Source organism: Mytilus californianus, unplaced genomic scaffold (genome assembly GCF_021869535.1).
Source record: "Mytilus californianus isolate M0D057914Y unplaced genomic scaffold, xbMytCali1.0.p SCAF_11, whole genome shotgun sequence".
In the NCBI taxonomy this organism is placed as follows: Eukaryota; Metazoa; Mollusca; class Bivalvia; order Mytilida; family Mytilidae; genus Mytilus; species Mytilus californianus.
In genome coordinates this window covers 2,148,829-2,176,702 of record NW_026262593.1, presented here as the reverse complement: position 1 = coordinate 2,176,702, position 27,874 = coordinate 2,148,829, and the positions used below count along the sequence as shown (strand labels likewise).

Genomic DNA, 27,874 nt, shown 5'->3' with positions numbered 1-27,874 from the left:
GGAACAAAACCGCCTACTAAATAGAGGAACGTTCCAAAACCAATCTGAAACAAGTAACAGGGTCGACCCAAAAATAATTAACATGTCTAATCGCAAAATTGATTCCGATGAAATGAAAGTGTTGAATAAAGGACTGAAATATACTCCGACACCTACAGCCGACACTGATACACTCTCAGTGGATATTAAAGAATTTTGCCGAAAATTAAGACTAAAAAATCATTTTGGAGATCAAGAATCAAAGACAGATGACGAATCAATTGTTAAAAAATAAATCTAAATTGACACCGGAAAAAATCAAAATTTAGACTTGTACATTGATCATCTGTCAAACTTTCCATTAATACCGAAACCACAAGACACAGTAAAAAATAATTTACCTAATAAACAATAGCAAGTTTTAAACAGATTACAAAAAGATGAATCGATAATCATTAAAGTGGCTGATAAGGGTGGTGCAATAGTAATAATGGACAGAATATATTACCGAGACAAAATTCAGGAATAGCTCAATGATAAACAATATTATCGGGAACTCAACGATAATATGGACAAGAAAACTAAGCGAAATATAAACAAACTTATTTCAAAATTTCCTCATTGTACTACTGATAAAGAAGTTATCTATCTTACGAAATTTGAGGTAAAGACAAGAAATTTTTATGGACTACCTAAAATCCACAAAAGTAAGGAAATAGAAACAGCAGTTCAACAACAAAATTGCGCATATATCGAAATAAAATCACCAAAAGATTAAAAATTTTGGCCGATTGTTGCTGGACCGCAGTAACCAACTCATAGATTGAGCCATTTCATTGATTTAATTTTGAAACCGTTATGCCAATATGTACCTAGTTTTATCCGGGATAATTTTGATTTTTTAAATCATTTACCAGCCGAATTCAAAGAAGATGCAATATTGGTAAGCTTCGACGTAACCAGTCTTTACACCAATAAACCGCACTAACTAGGATTAGATGCTGTTAAATTTTGGCTTGAGTCATATAGGCATATTATTGACCAAAGATTTTCGAATAATTTTTTGTAGGAAGGATTGAAAATCATAATAGATAATAGCACCTTTTTCTTTGATGGAAAATATTATCTGCAAATCTCTGGTTCAGCTATGGGAACAAAAGTTGCTCCAACATACGCAACTCTCGTGATGGGATTTCTAGAGGATAAAATGTATCAACCAGTTGAAATTGAATTTGATACAGCTTTTGAAGTGTACATAAAATCGGAATGGAAGAGATTCTTAGACGACTGTTTCATTATTGTAAACAAAAGTCACAATTTAGAGAAATTCATAATCTGATAAACACATTTAATCCTTCGATATAGTTTACCATCGAAACAAACGAGCATAGGATGCCATTTCTGGATATTTTAATATTAAAGATGGAACAACCTTAACCACAGATATATATTATAAGAAGAAGGACACCCACCAATACCTGAATTTCCATTCATGTCATCCTTCACACACGAAACGAAACATCCCGTTTTGTCTTGCAAGACGTGTATGTACAATTGTAAGTGATTAGTCCACGAAGGAATTACGTTTGAATGAACTAAAGATGTTTTTGAAAAAACAAAACTATCCAAACCCACTAATAGATAAGGGAATAGAAAAGGCAAAAGCAATACCAATGACGGAACTCAGGTCCACAGCACATAGAGAGAGTACTACAGAACTTATTCTGTTTGTAAGCACTCATAACCCATACAATCCTGACATATTCAACGTCATGAAAGCAAATCTACTGGTTTTACAAAAAACGAAAAAAATAAAAAAAAGCTTTTCCCTACAGAAATATTCCTAAAAAGCAAAAGACAGCCTCGAAATCTTAAAAACATTTTAACAAGGGCTAAATTTTATGACCCAACTGGAATAAAATACAACGTTTTAAGATGTTATGACCCTAGATGTGGTCTTTGTGAATATATGGAAACCCGGCCGTAATTAATATTACTAAACGGCAAAACCATTGTGCCAAATACAGACATTAATTGCATAACGGTAAACCTTATTTACTGTATTGTATGCAGCACTTGCAATAAATGGTACATCGGACAGACTGGTCATTCAATATGTCAAAGAGTCCGTATTCACAGACAACATATACGAGATCCAACCAAACGAATGCAATATGTGAGCGAACATTTAGAAACGTGCAGTAGGGGAAAATTTACTGTATTTCCGTTCTATAAAATGAACGAATCTAATAAATATAAAAGATTGGCAAATGAAGCACACTTTATAAAGGTCTTTCAGCCAAAATTTAACGGATCTACGTAAACACGTTTGATTTATCTCCCTTTACCATTATTGTAAAGGAAGTAATGAGCGTTACCAACGGTAGTGTCGTCAAGGACACAGTTAAATCGTCGCCTGAAGATTGCTAGAAGGCATGAAAGCGCTAGTGACAATATTTTAACGAACTGTTATTATTTGATGTGAAATGGAGTCTGCGAATTTTAAATTTTAATATATATATATATATACACACACACAAATGAAGACGCCTTAGTAATCATTATATTCTGGTCATTTAAGGCACTCAATGTGATGGGGGAAAACTGCCGCTACATTTACTTTTCCTTAAAATACTTCATCTTATCATAAATTTAAGTATATTAACCTGCTTGGCTATTCTGTTGTGGAATTGGTCTGGTAATAATAAACTTGAATAAAATACGGGAAATTTGGTTAATAGATATAAGAAGATGTGTAATGAGTGCCAATGAGACAACTCTCCATCCAAGTCAAAGATATAATAAACATGTGAAAGCTCTCTCACAGGCAAACAACCCATAATTGAAAAATATAAGGGCATACACCACAAGCACGGGGTCACATTCTACTGCATCCACACAGTACGAGCAACAAACCCTGCGGTAAATAAATATAAGAAGATGTGGTATGAGTGCCAATGAGACAACTCTCCATCCAAGTCAAAGATATAATAAACATGTGAAAGCTCTCTCACAGGCAAACAACCCATAATTGAAAAATATAAGGGCATACACCACAAGCAGCTTACTAGTTAGCAGTTAGACTTGAACTAACAAGTTATCCACCATTTCACTGAGCAGAGCCCTATTTATACTACTTGGAGATCCCCGAAAGCCAATCAAAAACAAAGGATCTAGGCTGGGATCCCTGGGGGTCAATGAGAACCCTATCAGGACTGACAGGAAAATGTCGGACAAAAAATGAGCCTGACAGGAAAATCGGCACATTAAGAAATTAATTAAAAAATGAACATTAAAATGCCTGTCCATTAGTTATCATGTGGATGTGACATAGTCTTAACTTTTTCTTTATTAAACTTTATAGATGGAAGCTTAAAACTTTGTTACCAGACTGGTTTCCAAGTTCTAGCAGTGTGTAGTACTAGCAGACGACGGGAGTACTTATATTATATTCCAGCGGTAAACTGGTATAATATAGTTCCTATAGAATATTCTTTTACAGGTATAAACAATGAAGCTTTGATAAAAATTTTAATACAATGACTTATTTCTTACTCTTAAAATTTAAGGTATCTAATTGCAACGACAAAATTATTTCCTACTGCGGTCACATGATCAGTAAAATGACTCTTCACAGAGAAACGAGAAACATGGTTTTGACCGATAGAAAATTCTTAAATATTTCCTCACTTAAACACTTTCTTAGACTTATAATGGATTGAAACATAATTTCAGGTATATGAATATTTAGGCCAGAAACCTTATGATCTTTGAAAAATATATTATCAAGTAAAACGAGTTTGGTTAAACAAGTGGAAGGGGGCACTTGCAAAACAAAATAAAAAAAGTTAAAAGATACAAATGTTACAATATGTGCAGTTCAAATTAATGTTCATAAAGTCAATAATAATTTCTGTTGCAGATTATCACCAATAAAGTTTATATCCATATGTAGTTGATTTCTTTCTTCAGTTGAATTGGTAAATTCCAGGTTGTTGAAATGAATAAATGTCAGTTATTCCAGTTATTACAATATATAGGAACAAAAACAATTTATAAACAGCTGGATAGTATTTACTTGTGAAATATTTTCTGTCTTATTAATTTTTAATTAAAGTCATCCTTTTATATTTAAAAAAATGAGAATAAAGGAATCAATTTCACTATGAAATTTATTTCGGAATATGGTATTCATGAAATGAAAATTTCTCATAATTACCTCCCATTGATTGATAAATTATGCAAATATGTCCTACCTTGGTGACACATTTATCATCATGGTCAGGTATATATAGATTGTGAGTACCTAATAGAGTAGACAATGGGATTGTATTTTACAAGCTCGTATCAGATGGAAAGAGTTTCATCCCTCCGGAAAAAATCTACCCGTGAAATACCATGTCTGGAAACTATTTACTGTGACAAATTTTCCACCGGAAAAAATATCACAGAGGAAATAAACCTTTTTATTAGTCAGTGTTCAATTCCATTTTTTACTTTCCATAATTTTGTCAAGAGTGGAGGACAATTGCCCACTAGCCGCCTGTCCCGGCCCCAACGCCCTTGCAGAAAATACCAAAGGGATATTCAAATTGTCGTAGGTCGGAGACAAAGTGACCTCATCAACCGAAAAATGACGAAAAAACAAACAACAATCTAAAAATCACAAAATAGACAAACTAAAGTCTGGGCAACAAGATCCCACCGAAAACCGAAGGTGATCTCGGGTGCTTGTAACGAACTTCATTATGTGATTTTTATTTTTTATGAATTATTTCTTTATTTTTCATTAATTGTTATTTATGATATTGTGATGAAATTGTTAACTTACCTGTTTCTTGTTTATTTTATAATCCAGTTGTAAAATCCAACAGAAAGAAATATCATTCATACCCTTGATTTATTCACCCATTTTTTTACATTCACCTTCGATTTGTTTACAGTTTTACTAGGTGATTAGTAATTGTTTAAGGGGTCAGGATCCGGAATTCCCGCGATCAGTTGTAACAAAGTATATAACCGTAACATCAACGCTTTGTATCTTATGCTTAGGTGTTGTTAAACGTTTTAGGGATAAAGTCGTTTTAGAGTCAACAATTTAGTATATAATCCAAGGTTTTCACAGTTTAGGTTGTTCTGAGTTTAGATTTAAAGAAAACCAGTTGGATGCTACAGATACAGACTAAAGGTGAGATTAAGTATAATTTTGAATAAGAATTATTAGCAGTGTTCCTGAATAAGGAACCAAGCGTTTAAGTTTTTATAGCTGCTGAAGAAGCAGAGGCTTCAAGGAGAAGCATTGGCTATATACAAGGTGAAGCATTTCTAGAAGGTGAAGCATTGGATACAAACAAGGTAGTGACTCAGACCAAGTAGTTTAACAAACAGTGGCCACCAGTAAAACACTGGCCCAGACCAAGTAGATATTAAGCAGTGGCCACAAGTAAAGCACTGACTCAGTACATAGTTGATAAATAAATAAATAAGCCGTGGCTTTTAGAAAGCACTGGTTAAGCAAAAGTAGATAAAGCCTTAATACTAAGAAAAGCCGTATACCAAACAGGGACGTCATTATAATTATCATCCTTGGCACCTATCGTCTAATACCCAGACCCTACTCAATCTTGACGCCCATCATCTAGGTATAGAGTACCCGAATATCTAATTTATAAATCAACACTACCAATTGTTAAGCCTTGGCTGTATCAAGAGAAACGACTCTGGTACGAAACCCAGAGCAGAGCAGTTGCTGTTTGGGTTTGGTTGGTAGTAATAGCGGCAAATCCTTGACAGTTGCGTACCCCAGGTACGTGACATAGTTTTTGGTGGCAGCGTTGGGATACAGCAAGGCACTGGTTATATTAAGAAAAAAAAATAACTTAAAAAAAAAAAAAAAAAATGGACATGTTTAATCAAATAAGTTTGTTAGAAGAAGAATTAAGCGGTAGAATGCAGACTTTATTTTTCTATGTTGTGTTTTGTGTACTATTGTTTGTCTGTTTGTCTTTTTCTTTTTTAGCCATGGCGTTGTCAGTTTATTTTCGATTTATGAGTTTGAATGTCCCTCTGGTATCTTTCGCCCCTCTTTTTTGAGCCAGCGAGTAAGTGCAAATTTACATTCTACCCCAAAAATCCGAAATTAAGCTTGCAAATTATGATAGAACCAGTGAATGGAGCGATTTTAAGTCTCATTATGATGCCTGTGCGATGATCAACAATTGGGATGACCAAGAGAAGGATCTTTACCTCGCAACAGCTTTAAGAGGACAAGCACAGGGACTGTTCAGTGATCTACCTACAGAGAAAAGAATGGATTATACTACATTGATAAAAGCATTGTAGGAGAGATTTTTGCCGCCAAACCGAACTGAGCTCTACCGAGTACTATTAAAAGAAAGAAGAGAAAAAGCAAGTGAAAGTTTGCCAGAGCTTGGTCATGCCATGAGAAGATTAGTAAACAAGGCTTATCCAAACGGACCAAGCGAGGTTAAAGAAACTTTAGCAAGGGAACAATTTTAAGATTTTCTTGCGGATTTAGAGATGAGAATAAGGATAAAACAATCTAGGCTGGAAAACCTTAATCAAACAGTATGTCTTGACGCAGAATTAGAAGCTTTTTACAAAGCTTAAAGAAAATACGACACTGGCAGAGGTCATTAGCGCGCGGCCTGCACTGAACCAAACAAGTCTTACGACAAAATTGCAAAAATGATGGAAGCCTTTTCAAAATATATTGACTCCCTCCAATAAGACCTTGATAGTTTTAAAAGAGATATGACCAGGAAAGACTCCGATACTTATAGACCTGGATGGAAAGACAAGATACAGTGCTACAATTGTGGAAGATTTGGCCATTTTAGAAATGAATGTAAAACTCCTAAGAAGCAGTACAATGGAAACAATGGTAGGGGAAACGGGACAGTGGCTCTTTACACTACCACAGTCGGCACAGGCGTGTTGAAAGAAGAAAAATTAACGTGGGAGCAGATAGTTCAAGTATGGAAGCCAGAGCGTATATTGACGTCTCAGTTCATAATCAACCTACCAAGTTTCTAATAGACACTGGTGCCACGGTAACTTTAATTTCGCACGCTTTGTTTTACAGAAAAAGGAACGCCCAGACCTTGAACCAATAACCCAAGTCATTATTTCAGCAAATAGGACAGAGCTGAGCGTAGCTGGTTAAGGAAAGTTCTGTAAAGAGATTGGAAAAGAGAAGTTTATAGTTGAAGCTTTGGTTGCCGATCTATCTATTGACGGGATACTTGGTTTAGATTTTATGAAAAAAAATGATTGCAAAATAGATTTACAACGGGAAACCCTTCAATGCAAAAGTAACACATATCCTATGGCGTTTTGTGGCCAGATAGGCTGTTACCGAATGGCCGAAGAGGATACCAGTATACCACCAGGAACAGAAGCTTTTTCGCGTTGTAAGATTAACGACTATGATACTTCAACCAGTAAAATGCAGATAGGCATTATTGAACCTTGCGAGAAGTTTGTAAAAAGGGACAACGCTTAAGTGGCAAGGCCCTGGTTAAAGCAAGTTCTGATTTATTTATTTAGGAGCAGAGGCATCATGTTACTAAGTGTTTGAAGCAATACAAGTCGCTTTTTGCGCTGTCCGATAACGATCTCGGTTGTACCAGTATCGTACGCCACCGCATAAATACCGGAACGAATTCTCCTGTCAAACAACTACCTCGGCGGACACCGGTAGCCATGCGTGAAGAAATAGACAAACAATATGTTAGAACGAGGCGTGATCGAGCCGTCTGAAGGGCCATGGTCATCAGGGATCGTACTTGTTAAAAAGAAGGACGGATCGACTCGTTTCTGTGTAGATTATCGTCGAATCAATGACCTTACGGTAAAAGACGTTATCCGAATAGACGATTCATTGGAGCAGCTAGCCGGTAGCAAGTGGTTCTCAACTTTATACCTTCGCTCAGGTTATTGGCAGGTTGAGGTGAAAGAGAGTGACCACCCTGAAACTGCGTTCGCAACACGGCTTGGCCTCTTCCAATTTCGTAAAATGCCATTTGGGCTTGCCTGTGTTCCTGCAACGTTTGAGCGGTTGATGGAAAGAGTTATTGCTGGACTGCAGTGGAACATTTGCTTGGTGTATTTGGATGACATAATTGTAGTCGGCAGAAATTTCAGAGTAGTGTCAAAATGCGTGGTGATACATCAGAATAGTCAATACTTGACAGGGAGTTTCACAGGAAAATATATTGAATTTGCTCTGGTGGGAACTTTTATTTCTATTTTCAACGGTGTTATCATATGCTTGTCATTTTGGCATATCAAACAGACCTAGAGCCTATTCACCACGTGGCTGTCAATTTATGGTTTGAAATCTGTTTTCGTTTGAGTACGAATTTTATTTGGGGTTAATTTAGTTGTTTCAGGAGATTTTCCATCTAGTTTTATGCTCAGTTTCGAAGCGACACCGTTTAATGGTCAGACAAAGTAAGTTCCATTTATTGACACAGATCTTCCTAAATACCAGTTACAAAGATTAATTCATCGTTTCAAAAATCAGCCAGTAAATATGTAAAGAAGCAGAAAATATGAATTTGCGAATACGGAAGTTTAGTATTAGTTTTGCCGGAAGTTGGTGTTTGATTTACCGGAAGTTTGTGTAAATTTCATGGTAGTTTATTTGAGAAACCGGAAGATATTGGTGAAGTACAAATTGCCGGAGGTATTCTATAGAGTAAATGCTATTTGTATTCTTAATCCGAAATATATATTTAAAGGTTGGTAATTGAACATGAAACAATAATACCAATCGGAAGTGCCATGATTAAAGCTGTGAAATTAGTGCAAATATATAGAGAGCCATACATCGTATTGAAGTAAATAGTGAGACATTTCAAAGTTGAAATGAAGTCAGTGAAAAGTTAAACAAGTAAAATCAGATTAATTTGATCCAAAAGTATTTGAAGTCCAAATACCGTATCGTCCTAGATCTTGACCCGTAGTCAAGAGTGTATGGTAATATAAGTGACGAGACATGTTTTGCAGATTACTTAATTTTTACTAACTTTTAGTTGTGTGTCTTATGGCTTTTTTGTTTGCTATCATACCTTCATTTGCATGTACATTTATTTGATTTGTGTTCATTTGCATTTCGTAACTGTGTTTAGTTTTGTTTGATATTGTTCAGTTTAGTTTTAGTAAAATATTATTTTTGCTTTTGTTTCTATGATTGTTGGCGATCCGATTATTCTACGTCTCCAGAAGGGTAAGCGAACCCTGATCCACATGTTGCACCCGTCGTGTTGCTGATATATTTTGAAAATGTAAAAAAAAAAAAAAATATTACTTTAAACCGTTACAACTCAGTGTAAAAAAAAATCTATTTACAGAAATGAAGAACATACTTTTGTATCTGGGTCCGTTCGCCCAAATTCACGTTAGTAGTGTAAAAAGAGAGGGAAAAAAAAGCCTATTTGTGCCTACGGCGGCTACCTGGTCACCTACTTTGACCTGACAATGTAAACATCATACAACCCATCGGTCATGATGTAACAAAAATCCGCAACAAGGTAACCTACTTTGACACTATCAAAGGTGACATCATACAAACCATCTGTTACGATGTAACAAAATAGCACAAACATGAAAAACATGAACCACATGGTACGATGTAAAAATGATGTGAAACATGAAACACATCGAAGCCTCGAGTGTAATAAGACCTGTAATGAATTGTTTCATTTAAAAAAACACATACAAAATTTCTGTTGACAATTCTTTGTATCTAATAGGCTACCTTCAATAAATATAGGGGCCTCGGATGCCAAGTGGTCTAAGTAGTCGAACTACTGTATCACTAGCCTGTCAACACTGTGGTTGTGAGTTCGAATCCCGTACGGGCAGGTGCACTCGACTTATTGACTAGGATTGTCGCTTTTCCAACCGAATGTCGGTGGTTCTCTCCGGGTACTCCGGCTTCCTCCACCAATAAAAACTGACCGCCACGAAACAGCACTATAATGTTGAAAGTTGCGTTAAACACCAATCAATCAATCAGTCAATCAATAAATAGATATATAATATTAGGAATGGATTTAATACATTGAAATAAATTTTAATCATAATAACTTTAACAAGAGGCTGTCAGAGTGACAGCTAATCGGATTTTCCTGCAGAGGTCGAACCCTGGACAGTTGAGCAAGTATGGACACAACATTTAAGCTTAAAACAGCTCCGAATTTGGATGGTGATTGCATGAATATTTGACACAGCATAGGTTTGTGACACAAAATGAATGTGGTCAAAGAACTGAAAAGTTTGAAATCGAACATTTACCTCTTATGGTCCAATATCCAAAATCTAATAACATTGTTAGAATCAGCATATCAAAGAACCCCAAGAATTCAATTTTTGATGAAATCAAACAAAAGTTTAATTTATGACCTTTGGACCTCAATGGGGTATTATCTAATTAATAATGAAAACAGATACAGGTTCAGATTCTGCATTTCAAAGAATAAAATTGAGAATGGAAATGGGGAATGTGTCAAAGAGACAACAACCCGACCATAGATCAGACAACAGCCGAAGGCCACCAATGGGTCTTCAATGCAGCGAGAAACTCCCGCACCCGGAGGCGTCCTTCAGCAACCCTATATGTATTCAATTTATGTTGAAATTAAACACAGTATAATTTGGACCCCGATTTAGACCAACTTGAAAAACTGGGTCAAAAATCAGAAATCTAAATATATGTTTATTAATAGACAAACTAAGCTTAGTTTTAAAGGAGTTTGCTTCATCAAAAATAAATGGTGAATGTGTCCATGGGACACAGATGATGCCTCCGCTTGAATATCATATAAAGCTATAAAGGGACACAACTGAAGAACGTTAAAAGTAACCCTACCCAAATTCAAACTTGACCTGTATTTTGTGGTAATAAGATGTGTGTATTAGTTTCATAACATTTGGCTGAGGCTAACTCAAGTTAGAGAACGGAAACGAAAAATCAGCTATTTTTCCATTTGTAAAGGGGCATAACACAGAACGGTTAAAGTGACATCAACAAAATTCAAATTTATCTGTATTTTGTGGTAATAATCATTGTGTATAAGTTTTATAGCATTTGGTTGAGGCAAACTAAAGTTAGAGAACGGAAACGAAAAAATCAGCAGTTTTTCCATTTGTAGAGGGGCATAACTCTAGAACGGTTTAAGTGAGGTCACCAAAATTCAAACTTGATTTGTGTTTTGTGGTAATAAGAATTGTGTATGTATAAGTTTCCTAACATTTGGATGAGGCAAACTAAAGTTAGAGAACGGAAACCAACTTTAGGACGTACGGACGGACGGACGTACAGACGGACAAGGATAAAACTTAATGCTCCCTCCGATACGGCGGGGGCATAACAAATATATATAGCATTCAGAAAATAAGTTTATATAGAATAACAAACAACCCAACCACAAAATTCTTCAAACAATTTACAAAAGAAAAGAAAAAAAACAAATCCAAAATGTCATTATTTCTATTAAAAATCTATAAAAATAATCTGTAATTATCTTCAAAATGTCTAATAATGAACAATAAATTTCAAACTTTATTTATAAGTCCTGCAGATCTTATCATCAATACTTCGGAAACTGAAAATTTTCAAAAATATCTGTCACTCCAATTATAATTGTGTGATCAGATATTTTCCAGATGCTTTGTACTCTATTAACAGGTGAAAATTATTTAAAAACACTTAGTGTAATCAAAATTTATATATATTTAATTTACAGTTTCCTATATTTTTTCTTATATTTGTCACAAACTAATATAGATCTGCAACTCATCTATCAATGTCAACAATTTTATCTACACAATGTAATGTAATGAAATATATCCTTTAATGAAAATAGATTATTATCTATTGAAAATGATATTTGCAAATCACAATTTCTGTTCAAAGGGAAATAACTCAAATTCATATAATAAAACTGCTCGCCGGCCGTACATCCCCGAATCAATAACCGATTTTTCCTTAGAAAATTCGGTTAATAAAATTAAATCTGAAAAAAAACATCATATTGAACTTAAATAAAACTGTAGTTATCCTAAGTCATGAAATAGTTAAAGAGAATAATTGGAAAAGAACAAAGAATTTCATCAGGAAAGAATGTCAGCAATATATATATATATATATATATATATATATTTGAAACGAGAACATATGTTTCCAAAAATATTTATGTTATCACAAAGTGTGTACGTATAAAAAAAATTAACATGTTGAAAAATATTATTAAGAACGGATGGATGGAATTTTTCACCACAACAAACTTTTTTTCTGATAAACTGGTGAAGATTATATAAACAATGCAATACTAAAAAAATAACATTTGTAAAAAAGTTGTAAAATAACATAATTATGTTCATCGTGTAACAAACATCACTAAAAATTTTATAAAAACAATCTTTCATTGAATAAAAAAGAAGCACCAAAAGTAATTTAATAAACAATGTGAAACAAGTAAAAGGGAAAATAAAAAACAGCTTTAAACATTTTCTTTCTTATCATGAACAAAATTGCTATGGATATACTACATGCTTCATTAGATGTTTACTCTGAAGTGTCTACAATGTGTAATGAAGCATGTCGAGTGAGGAATGATAATTATTGATTAGTAAACAACTGATAATCTGATGAATACATTCTCTGGACGAAGGTGATAATTAAAGCAAGAAACAACAACACAATACTAATAACATTTGAAAAAGTTTAACATATAAACATTATTTTACAGCACTAACATTTCATACAAAAATATCTGTATTTGAATAGAAGCATCAAATGTGATGGAGTGTAATTTAAAATAAGCATTCTGAAGAAAATCTTTATATGAATAAAAAATAAGTAGAAACACCAAATGTAATATGAAATATTAAAGATATTTTTTACATCATTAATATAGAAAAGGATAAAATAATAAGTATTCTGAAGAAACAATATAATTCAAAGATAGGGGGAAATATATATATGTGTCATATAGTTTTAAATTAATGAAATAATTAATTAAAAATATCATTCACCCCTGTACTTTTAGATAAAAAGAGATAAAGGAAAACGAGATTCCCCACTTATTTATCGTCAGACACACATGGAAATCAAGAGATGGTGGTATCAAAGTGGCACTAAGATAATATCAGAGATAGAAAGAAACAAATGAAGATATTATCATGGTATCAAGATAAACATGAAAACTGATGTACTTTTATGGAAAATTGAAAATGATGATGTGGAAATCAACACTGATCATATTGTCTAGTTAGTTATGTTTATTTAGGACTATAAATAATAAATGAAACAAAAATGAATTATCATTCACTTTGACAAAATAGAAAACATGGTTGATGTGTTAGAAGGTCTTTTGATGAAACTAATTGAAATGGAGGAAGTAGTTAGAAGAAATATTCAGTGGGAAATCTAGTGAAAGAATACAATAGAAAATTCACTCTTCTTATGAAAAGCCGAGAAAATCAATAACAAAACATTGTTTGTGACGATACTGACCAAAAGTCGTTTCTAAACAACAATTGTAAATTATTTGTTAAACTGTGTTATCAGAAATATACATGCAAATACACGATGTTTTATGTTCAGTATTCATAGAGATAATTGAATTAGAAGCTTGTGAAACTGAAATCTAAAAAATGCTAATCTTTGCTGCTGCATATTGATAAAAAAATTGACAAAAATCGTGTACATGCAAAATTTGAAGATCGTTCGGGTCACCAACTTTCAGGGTGTTCCACAAAGTCCTTAGCATGTTTCCCAAAATATACTTCTTTTTCACATCTAAGTTTTCGAGTACACCGGTCTGCTCTTGTCACGTAACATTCAATATAGAAACAGCTGCGGGATTTTCTCGCTGTGTTAAAGACCCATTGGTGGCCTTCAGCTGTTTTTTGCTCTTTGGTCGGGTTGTTGTCTCTTTGGCACATTCCCCATTTCCATTCTCAATTTTATCTTTTCGTGAATGTAACAATTTTAAAGCCTGTCTGTGCAGGTTCAAAAATTAAAGATAAAATTTTTTATAAAAATATTTTTACTATTGTGTGTACAGTTTTAGGAAAAGGAGGTAATATTTTGTCACTAGATTTCCCACTGTATTAGAAAGATTAAGGTAAGAATATTTGTTTTCCCTAATAATATGTCATCCTATCCGGTTGATTTCTTCTGTAATAAAAAGGGATTTCCCTCCATGGCTATTTTTATTCGACGAATAACCCCTAGTATTTCATACGAAACTGTTTGTAGCACCCAATGCTTTTTATATCTTAATATGTTTTGAACGAAGTTAAAGTGGAGGTTTAGTTATATATCAACGATTTTAACTCTTACCATTCAGGAGTTATGGTCCTTCATTGATTTGGAAATGACAATTGCAACTGATCCGTGCAATAATTTGAGATCGTTTGATGGAATATTAATATTTTGTTACTGATGACAAAATGGATGTCAAGATTAGTTTTGATGATTTGAATTTTGCTGTTCAGTAATAACTACTATTACTCTTGGCTGCTTTAACATTGACACAAATAAATGTATTTAAAACCCGGTTTCCTGTCATTTTGACAACCCTTGGTTTCATAGAAATATTGACCTGTCACATTCATTAATGTGAATCAATTCTTGTTTTGATGTCATGTTTACAATGATTAGCAAACAATCATTCCTGTTCATGTCAAGAATGTCACAGAGTCATGAAGGATTTTTTTTTGTAAATTAATGCAGTAATACAAGTGTAAAGAATAGGCTAACAACACATTGATATAGAAATAAGGAGATGTGGTATGATTTTCAATTAGTCAAATATGACCACATGACGTGAATGTTAGAAACTTTAGGTCACTATAAGGACTTCAACAATGAACAAAGCCCATACCGCATAGTAAGCTATAAAAGGCATCGACATATCCAAATGTGATACAACTCAAACTTGAAAACCAACGGTATCATTTATGATATAACAATAAACAAAAACAAGTATGACGGACATTAAACATTGTGGTATGTGCACACTTTGTGAACAAGAGAGCACATTGTAATATGGTTCTTTTATACAAATGTCAGGAGTTGACATCTCAAATAAGAAATAGCAATCATGTGGTTTCCAAGATTCTTCTCCAATGACTTTAACTGTTTCTTCCTTAAAATATAAAATAACAAAAGTTAAATTAGAAAATAAGTTCCTGAGAGCCTATATCTATCATCTGGCAAAAATATGACAATTTGCTATTTATTGTTACCTTTTTTCGAAATAAAATAAGTTTTATTTAGAAACGATAAAATAATTACGAACAGATCAGGATTTTTTTTTAGGGTGGAGGGTTGTATCTTCCTAGCTCCACTCCTCATCCATTCTTAATTCAAATGGTCATTTACAAAATAGAGCAGACTATAAAAGTCAAATGCAACAATATGTAGATCTCAATTTGCTTGTATATCAATTTTACTGTTTACAGTTTCTCTCTTTGTTTTACTGTTTTCAAAATTGTATCCAAACACATCAAAATTTCATAAAAATCATCATTATAGGAAAATATCTCTTATTTTGAGTCAATTGATTACTTCTTTGTAGACTTGTATTAATGAACACTTTTGCTATTAACAATTTCTGTCTTTCTATTATACTTTTCACAATAATATATCTATGGTATTTTCAAGATAATAAGGAAAGACAAAAAGGAGCTATGATAACAGCGCCTGAAATTAAACAAAATAATATTCAAGCCTTTAAAAATTATGAAACATTTCTTGATAAATACTCAGGTTTATATAACCTGGACACGTTAGTACAGAAGATTTACTTGTGATGTCACTGTGATGTCATAAACATGTTAAAATTGATGTACAATGTATTTGACTTTAATTGCCATTTTTATACATAGTTGTTTGACCAGAAAAATATGAATCAAGCCCGAACCCAAAAAGATATTTACAAACATTATTAACGCTAAGGGAGACAACTTACACCAGATTTGACATTATTATCACATGTGATCATTATCCTGGCTTTCCTTGGTTCTTTCCTACAATGGGTACGATATTGCTGTCCATCTAAATATTCTAATATTAACCTGTCAGCTGAAATAAAAGATATGATTGGCTTTTTATTCACAGTGATTATCGTAACTTTCAGAATTTCAGAATGTAGAATATTTTGCTTACCTTATACCAGACTTTTTCATAGTATTGAAAATAAAACTACAGTTATCTGCGCTTACTTTAAAATACATATAAAATACTATTATCGGTCAGACATCTTGATATCGTATCTTAACTTACTACATGTAGTTCGCTATCAGTAACTGCAAGAACTCTTTTTTTATTTGTTTTGTGCTTCGTAACAATCTGACGAGTCAAGCCCTTGCCAATTGATTTTTACAGTTTGTTCATATTGTGTTGATACACCAGTTTCTCAGGTTAGGAATAGGACTGAGCACACACAAACATATTTATTCCCGATATATTCTTTTCGTGCCTGTCCCAAACAGGAGCGTCCAATCCAGTGGTTGTTGATGATTGTTAATTGTCACATAGTTTCTGTTTATTGTTGTAGTATAAGTCAGGCCATTGTTTTTTTTCTTTTGAATTGTTTTCACGTGTTGTTATCCTTGGGCCTGTTATAGCTTTCTATATGGTAACGGTTTTCCCATTGTCGCAGGCTGTACAGTGCCCTGTATTTCTTCATATTTTAGCCCTTTAGTCTTTAGGGATCTCATTCACAATCATACCATACATCTCATATTTTTATATTTATTAATTAAAATAGTTAATTAACTATTTAATCTACCTGCTAGTTAATCAATGTTTCCATATTTTTTCAAATGAACAGTGCTGGTAATGTGAGTTCTCCCCTTAGGGATTCAGATCAGAGATGAAGCAGGGTAACAAGCCACATATAAAACTGCATTCCAGCTAAGCTCCCCTTGATATATTTTATTGGTCAAATAGGGTAATCATTTGCTCAAATGGGGTAATCATTTGCTTACAAGTATAGGTCAAAAAGACCGTTCTGTAATCAGTAATCTGTATTCGAATTTTTGCCAATCAAGGCACACCTCCAATCATTCGGGAGACAATGTCAATCCACAATATCATTAATATGTTTATAAACCATCTCCAAATGATATATACAGAAATGTGTCCACCACCATGAGGATAAATACAGCCACAAAAATATTTAAAATGATAAAATCGATCAGCAGTAAAAGGACTTACAAGTTCTTTGAAAACAAGATTCTATGACCATGTGTGCCCATGCAAGCTATTGATAAAAACAAGACTTATTAGCATTCCGAAATTAGATTTTCTTCTGACCAAGTTATCAAGACTAGCTAATAAGGCATAACGTTTATTATGCGGTTCATAGAGTAACTGTTTACATAGGGGTTCTAATATGTTACAGGTGCTCTCAAAAACATTTCTGTTTACATCTATCTCCACCTAACAGAACGGTTTGATGATTATCTGTAAAAGATCAACCGATTGGGATGTTTTGTCTTTTGTTAGAATTTGACTTCCAATTCTTACAATTTTTGAAAGCAGTGGTTGTCTGACTTCTTCTAACTTTTCACATAATAAATTAAAGTATTCAATTGATTCATCTGCTAAGTTACACAATTTACAACTTGAGCTGACATATTTCTTTGTAAATGATTTTTTTTTACTTGTAGGATATAGTTCCCAGTTGCAATCTTGAGACGTACTTGAACTTTTCTTATATCTTTTAGGTTTGCACTGACCAAAATAGCCAAAGGGATGTACAGATCCAATGCTATATTTATGGTCCATATATTTTAAGGTTGAATATCATTTGGAGTCATCAATAATTTTTAATTTCCGATAAGTGTAAATATGCGACTTAACTAACTTTTTCAACTGATATTTTGAAATACGGTTATTCAATAATCGTATAAGTCCGTAATGCCATATTTTAAGCATATTTCCTTAATTTCAATAAACCAGCTATGGCTATTGTGAGATGTTATATGTAGTTTTCTTTCAGCTAGCCGCCAATCAATCGATACGCCAATGGTTCTTGTTATATTTCCAAATAGATTGACAGCTTTATCATGGATTTCAGCTTCAATAGGAAGTAGTCCAGACAAAATATAAACTGCAGAGTAATCTACATTAGTATCCAAGGACAAAATTTGTTTAATCCATTTTTTGAATTGAATAGAAATATTGTTCAGTATTTTACCTTTCGGAAATAAAATTTCCAAACCATAAGTTAAAATCGGCAATTATAGGTTCTTATTAGAGAAATTGATGTTTCACAGCCTAAACCATTTTCTCTATTGATGCCTGTACTCATTATGCTATACATTGCTCTTCGTGCTTTCTTTATGTTTTCATTTACAGCAAAGTCTGCAGAGTCTTTATCGGATGTTTTAATTTCTATATAAGAGGTGTTAGGGACAATTGTCATATTATTTCCGTTTAATTTCCAAAAACAATCCTCAATTTCAAAATATTTCCGGTAGGTTTTATACCGGGATGACTACACTTTTTGTAGATTGCAATTAATAACCTTCCCTTTTGCTGAAGTCTACAGCTATGTCAATCATGGTTTGTAAGTCTAGAGGGTTATAAGAAGAGACAAGTGCAACATCATCCGCACAGGTATTGGTCCAGCAGTTGATGTTTCCGACTCTACCGCCAAATCATGATGTACTTAGAATGATGAGCAGTGGATTAATGTAAATCTTGTATAAGTCAGCTTAATAAAGCTAATAAAGCTATAAAAACTGGGAGTTTAAGGATTTTGATCTCTCTTTCAAATTTTTTTATGAATAGTTCGAAGTTCAGTGGTGAAGAGCCCTCGGTGAAGCTTTTTTGCAGTGGATTTTGAGAATTTAGAAGTTTAGGATTTTCTTTTCCCTTTAAATTTTTTTCTATAATTTTCGAGTAAATAAATAAATATACCACTCTATATTTTTTGGCATTTTTTGTTTTTCCCTTTATTTTTGTAGACCGGAAATAAAATTCCAATTTTCAGTAAATCTGGTTTGTAACAGAATTTTCAGCAAATATCTAACAATTGTTGGCTTTATAGTAGTAGATATTCGATACCATGAATAATATTTTCTGCAGTTATACCTTAGAAGTCTTCAGCTTTATTTATATTAAGTTGTGAGACAGCCTTTTTATCTCTTCAATTGAATCGTCCTCGTGATTATATTTATCCTTGCAAATCTGGATAATATGAGTAGCTTCCTTTTCAACAGATTTTAAGTGTTTAGTGTCAAAAGTAGTATTGCTAGATATTTGGCAAGATCTCCACCATGTTTATACCAAACCTTCATTATGTTTTCTTGAGATTGGAAGAGTTCTTTCTCGACTGTCAATTCTTCAATAAAACGTGAAAGTTTTCTTCTTTGTTTTTTTATAAGGCTATAAAAAGTTCTGAGTCTTTATGTCCTGTATCTTTGATTTTCTGACATTCTTGGATTCTTTGGAGTGCAATTTCTATTCTGCATTGTTTCCTTAGTGAAGAGGTGATATTTGTCTTTTCAAGAGAGTAGGGGTTGTTAGGATCAGATTGTCGACCATTTTGTTTCCATTCATAAAATAATATTTTTTCCTAATGATGCCTGAAAAATGCTCTCTGTCATGAATTGTCATTTCTGTTTCTTTTTGGGAACAACTGTTAATGTAGCTTTAGTTATTGTTTGATTGAGAGTCACGAATGCCTAATCAAGTTCAAATGGGTTCTTTGGGTCGTCTTTTAATAAGGCAATACCATCCTCGATTCCATTTTTATGTCTTTATCAATTTAGTTCAATTTGAGTTTATGACTAAGAGAGTTATTGTGAAGTGTTTCATATTTAAGTTTAAGTAAAATTGGATAATTATCTGATACGTTTGTGATAATGTCAGCTTTTTCAATATTAAGTATACAACATCCAAATTTGTCTTGAAAGAGTATATAATCTATGGCTGAAGATGAGTGCCACTTGTACGTGTATAGGTAATTCCAATTTCTGTGGTAGACAGGTTGTGTTCAGACATAAAGTTAAGTATATTTTTTTTTCTATTAGTGTTATTTTTATATGTGAAATCAGAAATGGTGTTGTATTATCATGATTATTGGATGTTTTAATTTGTCAATACTTCATTTATAAGGAGGCAGAGAAAGGATAAACTATAGAAAAGGGAATTTGAATTTCTGAATTGACATTCATTTTGAATAGCGGTGTATTGTAGGGTTGCTGTCTTATTTATATAGTAAGATAATCCCTATATGTAGCTTATTTCTATGTTGTGATGTTACGCTATTGTTTCAGAAAAAGGGTGAAGATTTGGTACCATTAAAACGTTTAAACCCGCTGCATTTGTTTGCACCTGTCCTAAGCCAGGAATCTGATGTTCAGTAGTTGTCGTTTGTTGATGTGGTTCATAAGTGTTTCTCGTTTCTCGTTTTTTATATAGATTAGACCGTTGGTTTTTCCGTTTGAATGGTTTAACACTAGTAATTTTTTGGGGCCCTTTATAGCTTGCTGTTCGGTGTGAGCCAAGGCTCCGTGTTGTAGACCGTACCTTGACCTATAATGGTTTACTTTTATAAATTTTGACTTGGATGGAGAGTTGTCTGATTGGCACTCATACCACATCTTCTTATATCTAATTACGTACTTCCTTCTATAAGCTGGGAGTTATTGTAATAGCCAATAATCCCATGTTTAGGATATCTATCTCTAATTAGATTTTGTACAACTCCTACATTTTCCCCAAACTGTTTTTGTGGATCAGCATTCACACATATACCAATATTATAGCTGTACAGATTTTCAAAGTCTGTTGTCTCAAATCTGAAAGAATAAGATTAAAAGAAATCATAGTTGTGTGGTTATCACATGGTCCATTAACGAATACTTAATAATTATTTACAGTAAATTTGAGCCCAGTTTGAAATTTGAAGGAATTTTATAGGTCCTGGCAAATATTTAATAAATAATTGTCAAAATTTTTTTAATTTTTTTTCAAGATGAAACATTATTTACGGAAGGAAATCTCACATCTTTACTATGAAAACATTCAGATAAACATAATGAAGAAGTTATTGAAATGTTCATTAACGCTAATACGAAATTAGTTCCAAACTTGCAGGTTTTCAGTCATCGTGATCGCGCGCTCTTAAAGTCATATGAAACTTCAAATTTAAAAAAAAAAGTCGAATATGTTTTATATACTTGAATGGCTAAAAAGTAAAATCACAAAAATACTGAACTCCGAGGAAAATTAAAAAAGGAAAGTCCGCAATCAAATGGCAAAATCAAAAGTTCAAACACATCAAACGAATGGATAACAACTGTCATATTTCTGACTTGGTACAGGCATTTTCTTAAGTAGAAAATTGCGGATTGAACCTGGTTTTAAAGCTAGCTGAACCTCTCACTTGTATGACAGTCGCATCAAATTCCATTATATTGACAACGATGCGTGAACAAAATAAACAGACACAATAGGTAAAAATGTCAAAATTAGGGGTATAACAGTCAACATTGTGTTATCATCTTAATCACTATAAAAACAAACAAATGTAACGAAGAAGCACAAAATCCACCCATAAAGGATGGAAGGTTTTAAATACTGGCATAAAATCGCGCGTTTGAAATTCGCACAGGTAGACATAAAATAATTTTGTCGTTCAAAGTATGACGGGATACATAAATACAGAGTCACGTAAAATGGATATCACAAAAAAACAGACTTAACAGTGAAAGTAATATTAATAAATAAAATAATTGTGTGGTTCAAAGTATGACGGGATACATAAGTACAGAGTCACGTCAAATGTATATCACAAAAAAACAGACTTAACAGTAAAAGTAATATTAATAAATAAAATAATTTTGTCGTTCAAAGTATGACGGGATACATAAGCACAGAGTCACGTCAAATGGATATCTCAAAAAACAGACTTAACAGTAAAAGAAATATTAATAAAGACAAATAAAAGAATACTATAACACGTTATTAAGATGATAAACAACGTCAGTATGCAAAATCTATACTTCAAGACCATCGTGTATTATTTGTGAAGTTGATACGGAATATTTATCAACAAGTTCTTGGTACCTTCCGATGAACTTTTTTAGATAAAGGACGAGACGTTCTTTGACATACCCCTGGTTCATCAACTTTCTACTCAGACACTGGTGACGTTTTACAAAGTCTGAGTAGGAGCTGCAAGCTCTTGAATACCGAATAAGTTGGGAAATGTATATCCCATATGCAGGTGAAATTGGTATATTGCTACTAAGGTGGGGGAAATTGATAATTTCAAAATTAAAATCGTCTCGTTTGTCATGGATTCTGGTACTGAGATGACTGTGTATGTCAAATTCGAGGTATAAGTCTAAAAATAAGGCGGATGAAGCCATGTCTGTTGTTTCTTTAATTTCTAGTTCTGGTGGATATATTAATGGAACCCAATCAGAAAAGTTCGGATTGTTAATGGAAAGAACATTTATCAATATATCTGAAAGTGAAATTAAATAACCTGGCTTCTTTGATCTTCTTGTTTATGACAAGTGTCTGAAGGAACTCCAATTCATATGAAAATAAGAAGAGGTCGGCAAGGAGAGGCGCACAGTTCGTTCCCATAGGAATGCCGACAATTTGTTGAAAAAGTCTACCTCCAAATTCAACAAATATGTTGTCAATAAGAAACTCCAGCATACTGATCACTTGTTCCTCTATGTAGCATGTTTTACCCTTTTGTTCACTATTAACAAAATATGCCTTATGGTATCCCAAAGTAATAAATTTATAGCGTATGCTACCATTTTTACGATGAAAAGCATTGTGTATTATTTCTTTTAGACGGTTATTCAATTTCACATGGGGAATGGTGGTATACAAGGTTAAATAATCAAAAGTTTTAATAGAACTTATTTCAGAAAAAGACCGAGATTTAAAATTATCCAGAAGTTCTTTAGAGTTTTTAAGAATCCACATATGGTTAATACCACTACGCGAGTAACAGTTTCACAGTATTTCTGAAGACCCTCTTTCACTGCGGACAGAATTTTAGTCAATCTAATGGACAATTCTTTAGTGGAACATGCAGATGAGCCGGCAATGTACCGTTGTTTGTACGGAATTTTGTGAAGTTTAGGTATCCAATACAAACAAGGTAAGTCCTCCGATTTGTTGTTCAATGCAATGTTCATTGAAGCCATGAAGGACTTATGATTCGCCAAAATCTCATGCTTGTCAAATGATATGTTTTTGAATCGGGATTACCTGAGTGCTCATTTATTCGTAATTCTTTTACAAGACACTCGTAGTAATATGATTTACATATAAAGACAATATTATTTGATGCTTTGTCCGCAAGAACAACAACATACTTATCGTGAAGAGATGATAGACATTGCACAGCCTCTTTGTCTCTGAAAACGGACTTTGGTCGATCATTCACACAGTTTTTCAACTTATGAATGCGACGTTTTATCAGAGACCTGATTGTTTTGACCCATTCTGACAAAGTGTCCAGTTGAACTTCTTCTCGTTTAGCCCATGCTCTGGAGTAGTCCTCAATGGAATCCATAATTATTTTGAAGTTATGGTTCCAATTGATGTGTTGGGGTTCTCTAAACTTAGGACCATGAGAAATCACCTTTCGGAGATTTTCATGTTGAATTATGTTTAGATCCCCAGTAATAACATGACCAGAGGGGCTGTAATTGTAAGGCGAGTAGGAACAGTCACATGTCAGAGGGTTTTTTAGGTATTGTTCTAAATCAAGGTCCTGTAACGCTTGTTTATAGTTTAATATTTTTGGTGCAACGGTTTTGGTGTAACTAGGATACAATAGGAACAGACTGAGTTTGACTATATAACATGTGTATGTTAACTTTCTTGTAAAAGAAAATCCTTTATATCATCAAAATCTTCATAGATGAATTGATATTGAATTATTGTCTTCCCGTACACTGATTCGCTGATAATTTCGCGTATGCAGTGACCTTAACTTCATGACCACTCGTTAGAACTTCGGCCACCACACAGCGCAAGTGCGAGGGGAAAACCGTGATGAAAGAATGTACACAAACGTGCACTGGAAGGTAACTAGTAATAACTTACTTAAAAAGAACAAATCTAATACAACAAATCATTTAACAACTGTTTAGGAAAAGCTAAAGTAACAAATGGAACAAATGGAAACGCGTAAAAAATTACAAATATCATGGTTCTATCACTTCACTTATTTATCACGAGCTCTACGTGCTCTGTGTTAATTGTTTATCAATGTCACTATCCGGTAAACTGCGGCAACTAACTCGAAAGTTAATAAGCTTGATATCAACAATCACTGAATGAAATGTTATTTGACGATAATACGCTATAGATCCGTAATAAATATAAAAAAAAAACGTGCATACTGAACTTAGTTTAGTATATATGCATGCACTGGTTCAATAATTTCGATAACATTAAAATTTAAAGAAACTCGTTTCATATGACTTTAATCATTTATGTCTATTTATACCGTCTGTACAGGTAAATCTTGGTTTATATCAGGTTCAGTACATCTACAATTGAAGTTTTATTAGCTCGAATGCTATACAATATCTTTCATTGACACGTATCAAGAGAAATTTCAGTTTCCACATTAATCAAAGTTTGTGTACATGCAAGTGCAGTAAAAATTTGATAGACATAATTACGAATCGGTATAAGAATATTTATGGGTACAAAATAGAATACTTGAAATAAAGAATGTCAAAATATATATAACAAATTTAATGACCTGTCAAAAGATTTGTTATAGATTATCTCCCTTCGGCGTCTGTCCGTTATACACGCCGAAAGGGTTTGGGTCTTTGATTGTTAAATTGATGCTTGTATGTTATCATTGACATTTCTTCCCTGTTTTAAAACAGTTTTTTGTTAAAGTTGTTATGTTACATATATATATTTTATCTTAATTTCACAGGCACTTGTCTCTGAGAAAACACTCTACATACCTTTACAAGTTAATAAACGGTATATATGTATATTTGTCAGAGCAAGTGCGTGTGCTCAATGCTCAGAATTGTCAGACTTTTGACGGTAAATAAAAGGCATTTGAATATGATCAAAAAGATATAAAAAATTTAACTTTTAAAAATATGCTCCCATCTGAAGGCATCAAATATCTTTTTTAAAGATAGTACTTGTGTAAATTATTTTAAATTATAACCTTATTCATGTTTTTACAAGTACTAGTAAATGTTTGACACATAATATAATGTGAAAACTTTTATTTGTAAGAAAGAACATTCTACAGCTAGATCAAACCTAGTCCAAATAATTATAACATCATGAAAGGTTATTTTATTTTTTTGCTTTGACGCCTTCCTTCGACATCATAACGCCTAAGCCATTATTTTCCTCTCAACATTGAGATTTTGCCACGAATCTTCTCATACGGCTAGAAATGTTTGAATATAAACAAATTCTTACCTTTTGTGTGCTTGTTCGTGCAAGATATTTCCAGAAATATTCAAAAGTAATGGTAAAATAAGTTACATTTCGAGCCGAGATGACGATGACCTACTTCTTTTTTCAAATAGTTCCCAAGATCCTTCACTTTCGGAGAGTATAAACTAAATCTACAAAGCATTCTGTAAAATTTGCCGGACCCTCATTTCCGGAACGTTCGATTTATATTATCCGGAAATTAAGGATCTTCAGTGAATATTTCATGGCAAAATTGGGATTCAAAATTGAGAAAATATTTGCTCTCAAAGTCAAGCAGAAAACAATGGATTAAATTTTGGTGTTATTTCGTCGTAGGAAAGCGTCAAAGCAAAAAATTCAAAATGCCTTTTAAGACGTCATAAATATTTGGACTAGATCAAACCAAATTTAATTCGACTTTTGCTAATGTTAGACTAATAATAGTCAATATAAAAATAAAGTTTTTGGGTTATATCAAACATTTTTCGGAATTAACTAGTTTTGGGTTATTGGGTGTACTCATAATAAAGGCCTCCCTCTTTCTTTTCAAAACAATGAAAGAGGGACGGCCTTAACCATCGCATGAAACAAATACCTGTGGCTGACAGACCCTCGCATTTTCAGTTGCACTAGTTTGTCTTCACAAAGAGTTAATTTTATAGTGAAAACAACGTCGTTTAGGTCAAATAGTTAAGAGTAAAAAAATGTATACATACACTCTTCCAAGCAATGGTTGTAGCCTCTTGTTCATCTCAGATTGTGCCGTTTTATGGGTTTTGAATGTACATAATGGGGCCGGGTTTTGTCCGTAAACTCTTGTTGATATGTAGGTGAGAAGAATGACGAAAACAGAATTTTGAGTTTGTAGATATTTCATGCTTTCTAAAGATAAGAAGATGTGGTATGATTGCCTATGAGATAACTCTCCACAAGAGACCAAAATGACACAGAAATTAACAATTATTTATCCTGTATTGTTTTCCGGGTGCAGCATGTGACATGATGACAGGATATATTTTGGTCCCCTTCCGTTTAAGACCGGAAACCAGTGAACAACAAAAATAAAGAGCGTTGGATCCGGTTATTCAGTTTTTGGGACTTAATGTTGCGATTGGAGTCGGTGGAGGCCTATCAGAGAATAAATAAATAAATAAATAAATAACACTTATCAATTAGCTTATTTAGAGTCGGCATGGTTTACAAAATAATACATAGACTTATAACCGACAGTGGCTATTGAAGTTTTTAAAATTATTAATAAAGAAATTCTGTAAATGCGAGAGTATAAATGTGTCCTCTTTTCATTTCACAGCTACGAACTGAACACATCAAATTACTATGAGCACTCACACATGAAATTTTATTCGAATCCGTCTCATCAAGCATATTTAACCCTCTAAAGCCCAGCAGTTCAAGCGTCAAAACACAATCCTCAACAATAAACAACTCAAAAAGTTGCAGTAATAGATGTAAAACGCAAAGTAACAACATATTTAACTTAATTGAAAAAAGGAACCTGATAATATAGTCAATTGCCAAAGCATAAAAGACAAGACCTCAGAATTAAAAGCAACCGTTAACTACATCAAAGCTGTCATCATCTGTTGAACAGAATCCTGGCGCAAAGGAGGAAAAACAGGGAAAACCAGCACTAAAGACGCTATAAAATCCAGCGAAGTATTCCCAGATGACTACAACGCCTACAGAAACGACAGGGGAATTCTTTGAGGGGGAGTATTTATCCTGGTCCACAAAGACATCATATCAGTAGAACAATCTAGTCTAGTCACCAATTGTGAAATAGAATGGGTAAAAATACATCTTAAAGAAAAAAGAGCTGCTTTTTGGTTCATTCTACATGCAACACAGAATTTATAAATTCCTAGTCGAACTAGAACACAATGTTGACTGCTGTTTTTTTGACATTTTTACCTATTATGTCTGTTTGTTTTGTTCACGCATCGTTGTCAATACAATGGAATTTGATGCGACTGTCATACAAGTGAGAAGTTAAGCTAGCTATAAAACCAGGTTCAATCCGCCATTTTCTACATAAGAAAATGTCTGTACCATGTCAGGAATATGACAGTTGTTATCCATTCGATTGATGTGTTTTAGCTTTTGATTTAGGCATTTGATTAGAAACTTTCCGTTTTGAATTTTCCTCGGAGTTCAGTATTTTTGTGATTTTACTTTTTATATATAATCTAGGAATAAATATCAGTACCAAATAACTCAAGTGACAAAGAGGTACAAACTTAACTCATGGAAATAGTTGCATCCTTCCAACTCACTCAAATTCATGAATCACCACAAAGAGAAGACAACCTCCATGACATAGTATTAACTACAAACCCATCACTTGTCAAAACATCCAAAAACATATCTGGCATACCA

At 33.3% G+C, this 27,874-nt stretch overlaps 1 protein-coding gene across 1 annotated transcript in view; it reads right to left on the bottom strand.

Annotated features, from left to right (window-relative positions):
• Positions 1-26,479, bottom strand: part of LOC127719359 (cation-dependent mannose-6-phosphate receptor-like) — a 61,510-nt gene extending 35,031 nt beyond the window's left edge. The window contains exons 1-2 of the mRNA XM_052225462.1: positions 26,194-26,479; positions 20,660-20,835 (exon numbers count right to left, since the gene is read on the bottom strand). Of these exons, the coding sequence (XP_052081422.1) occupies positions 20,660-20,835; positions 26,194-26,354 (337 nt within the window). The 5' untranslated portion in view covers positions 26,355-26,479. The remainder of the gene's footprint in view (positions 1-20,659; positions 20,836-26,193) is intronic.
• Between the last annotated feature and the right edge of the window lie 1,395 nt (positions 26,480-27,874).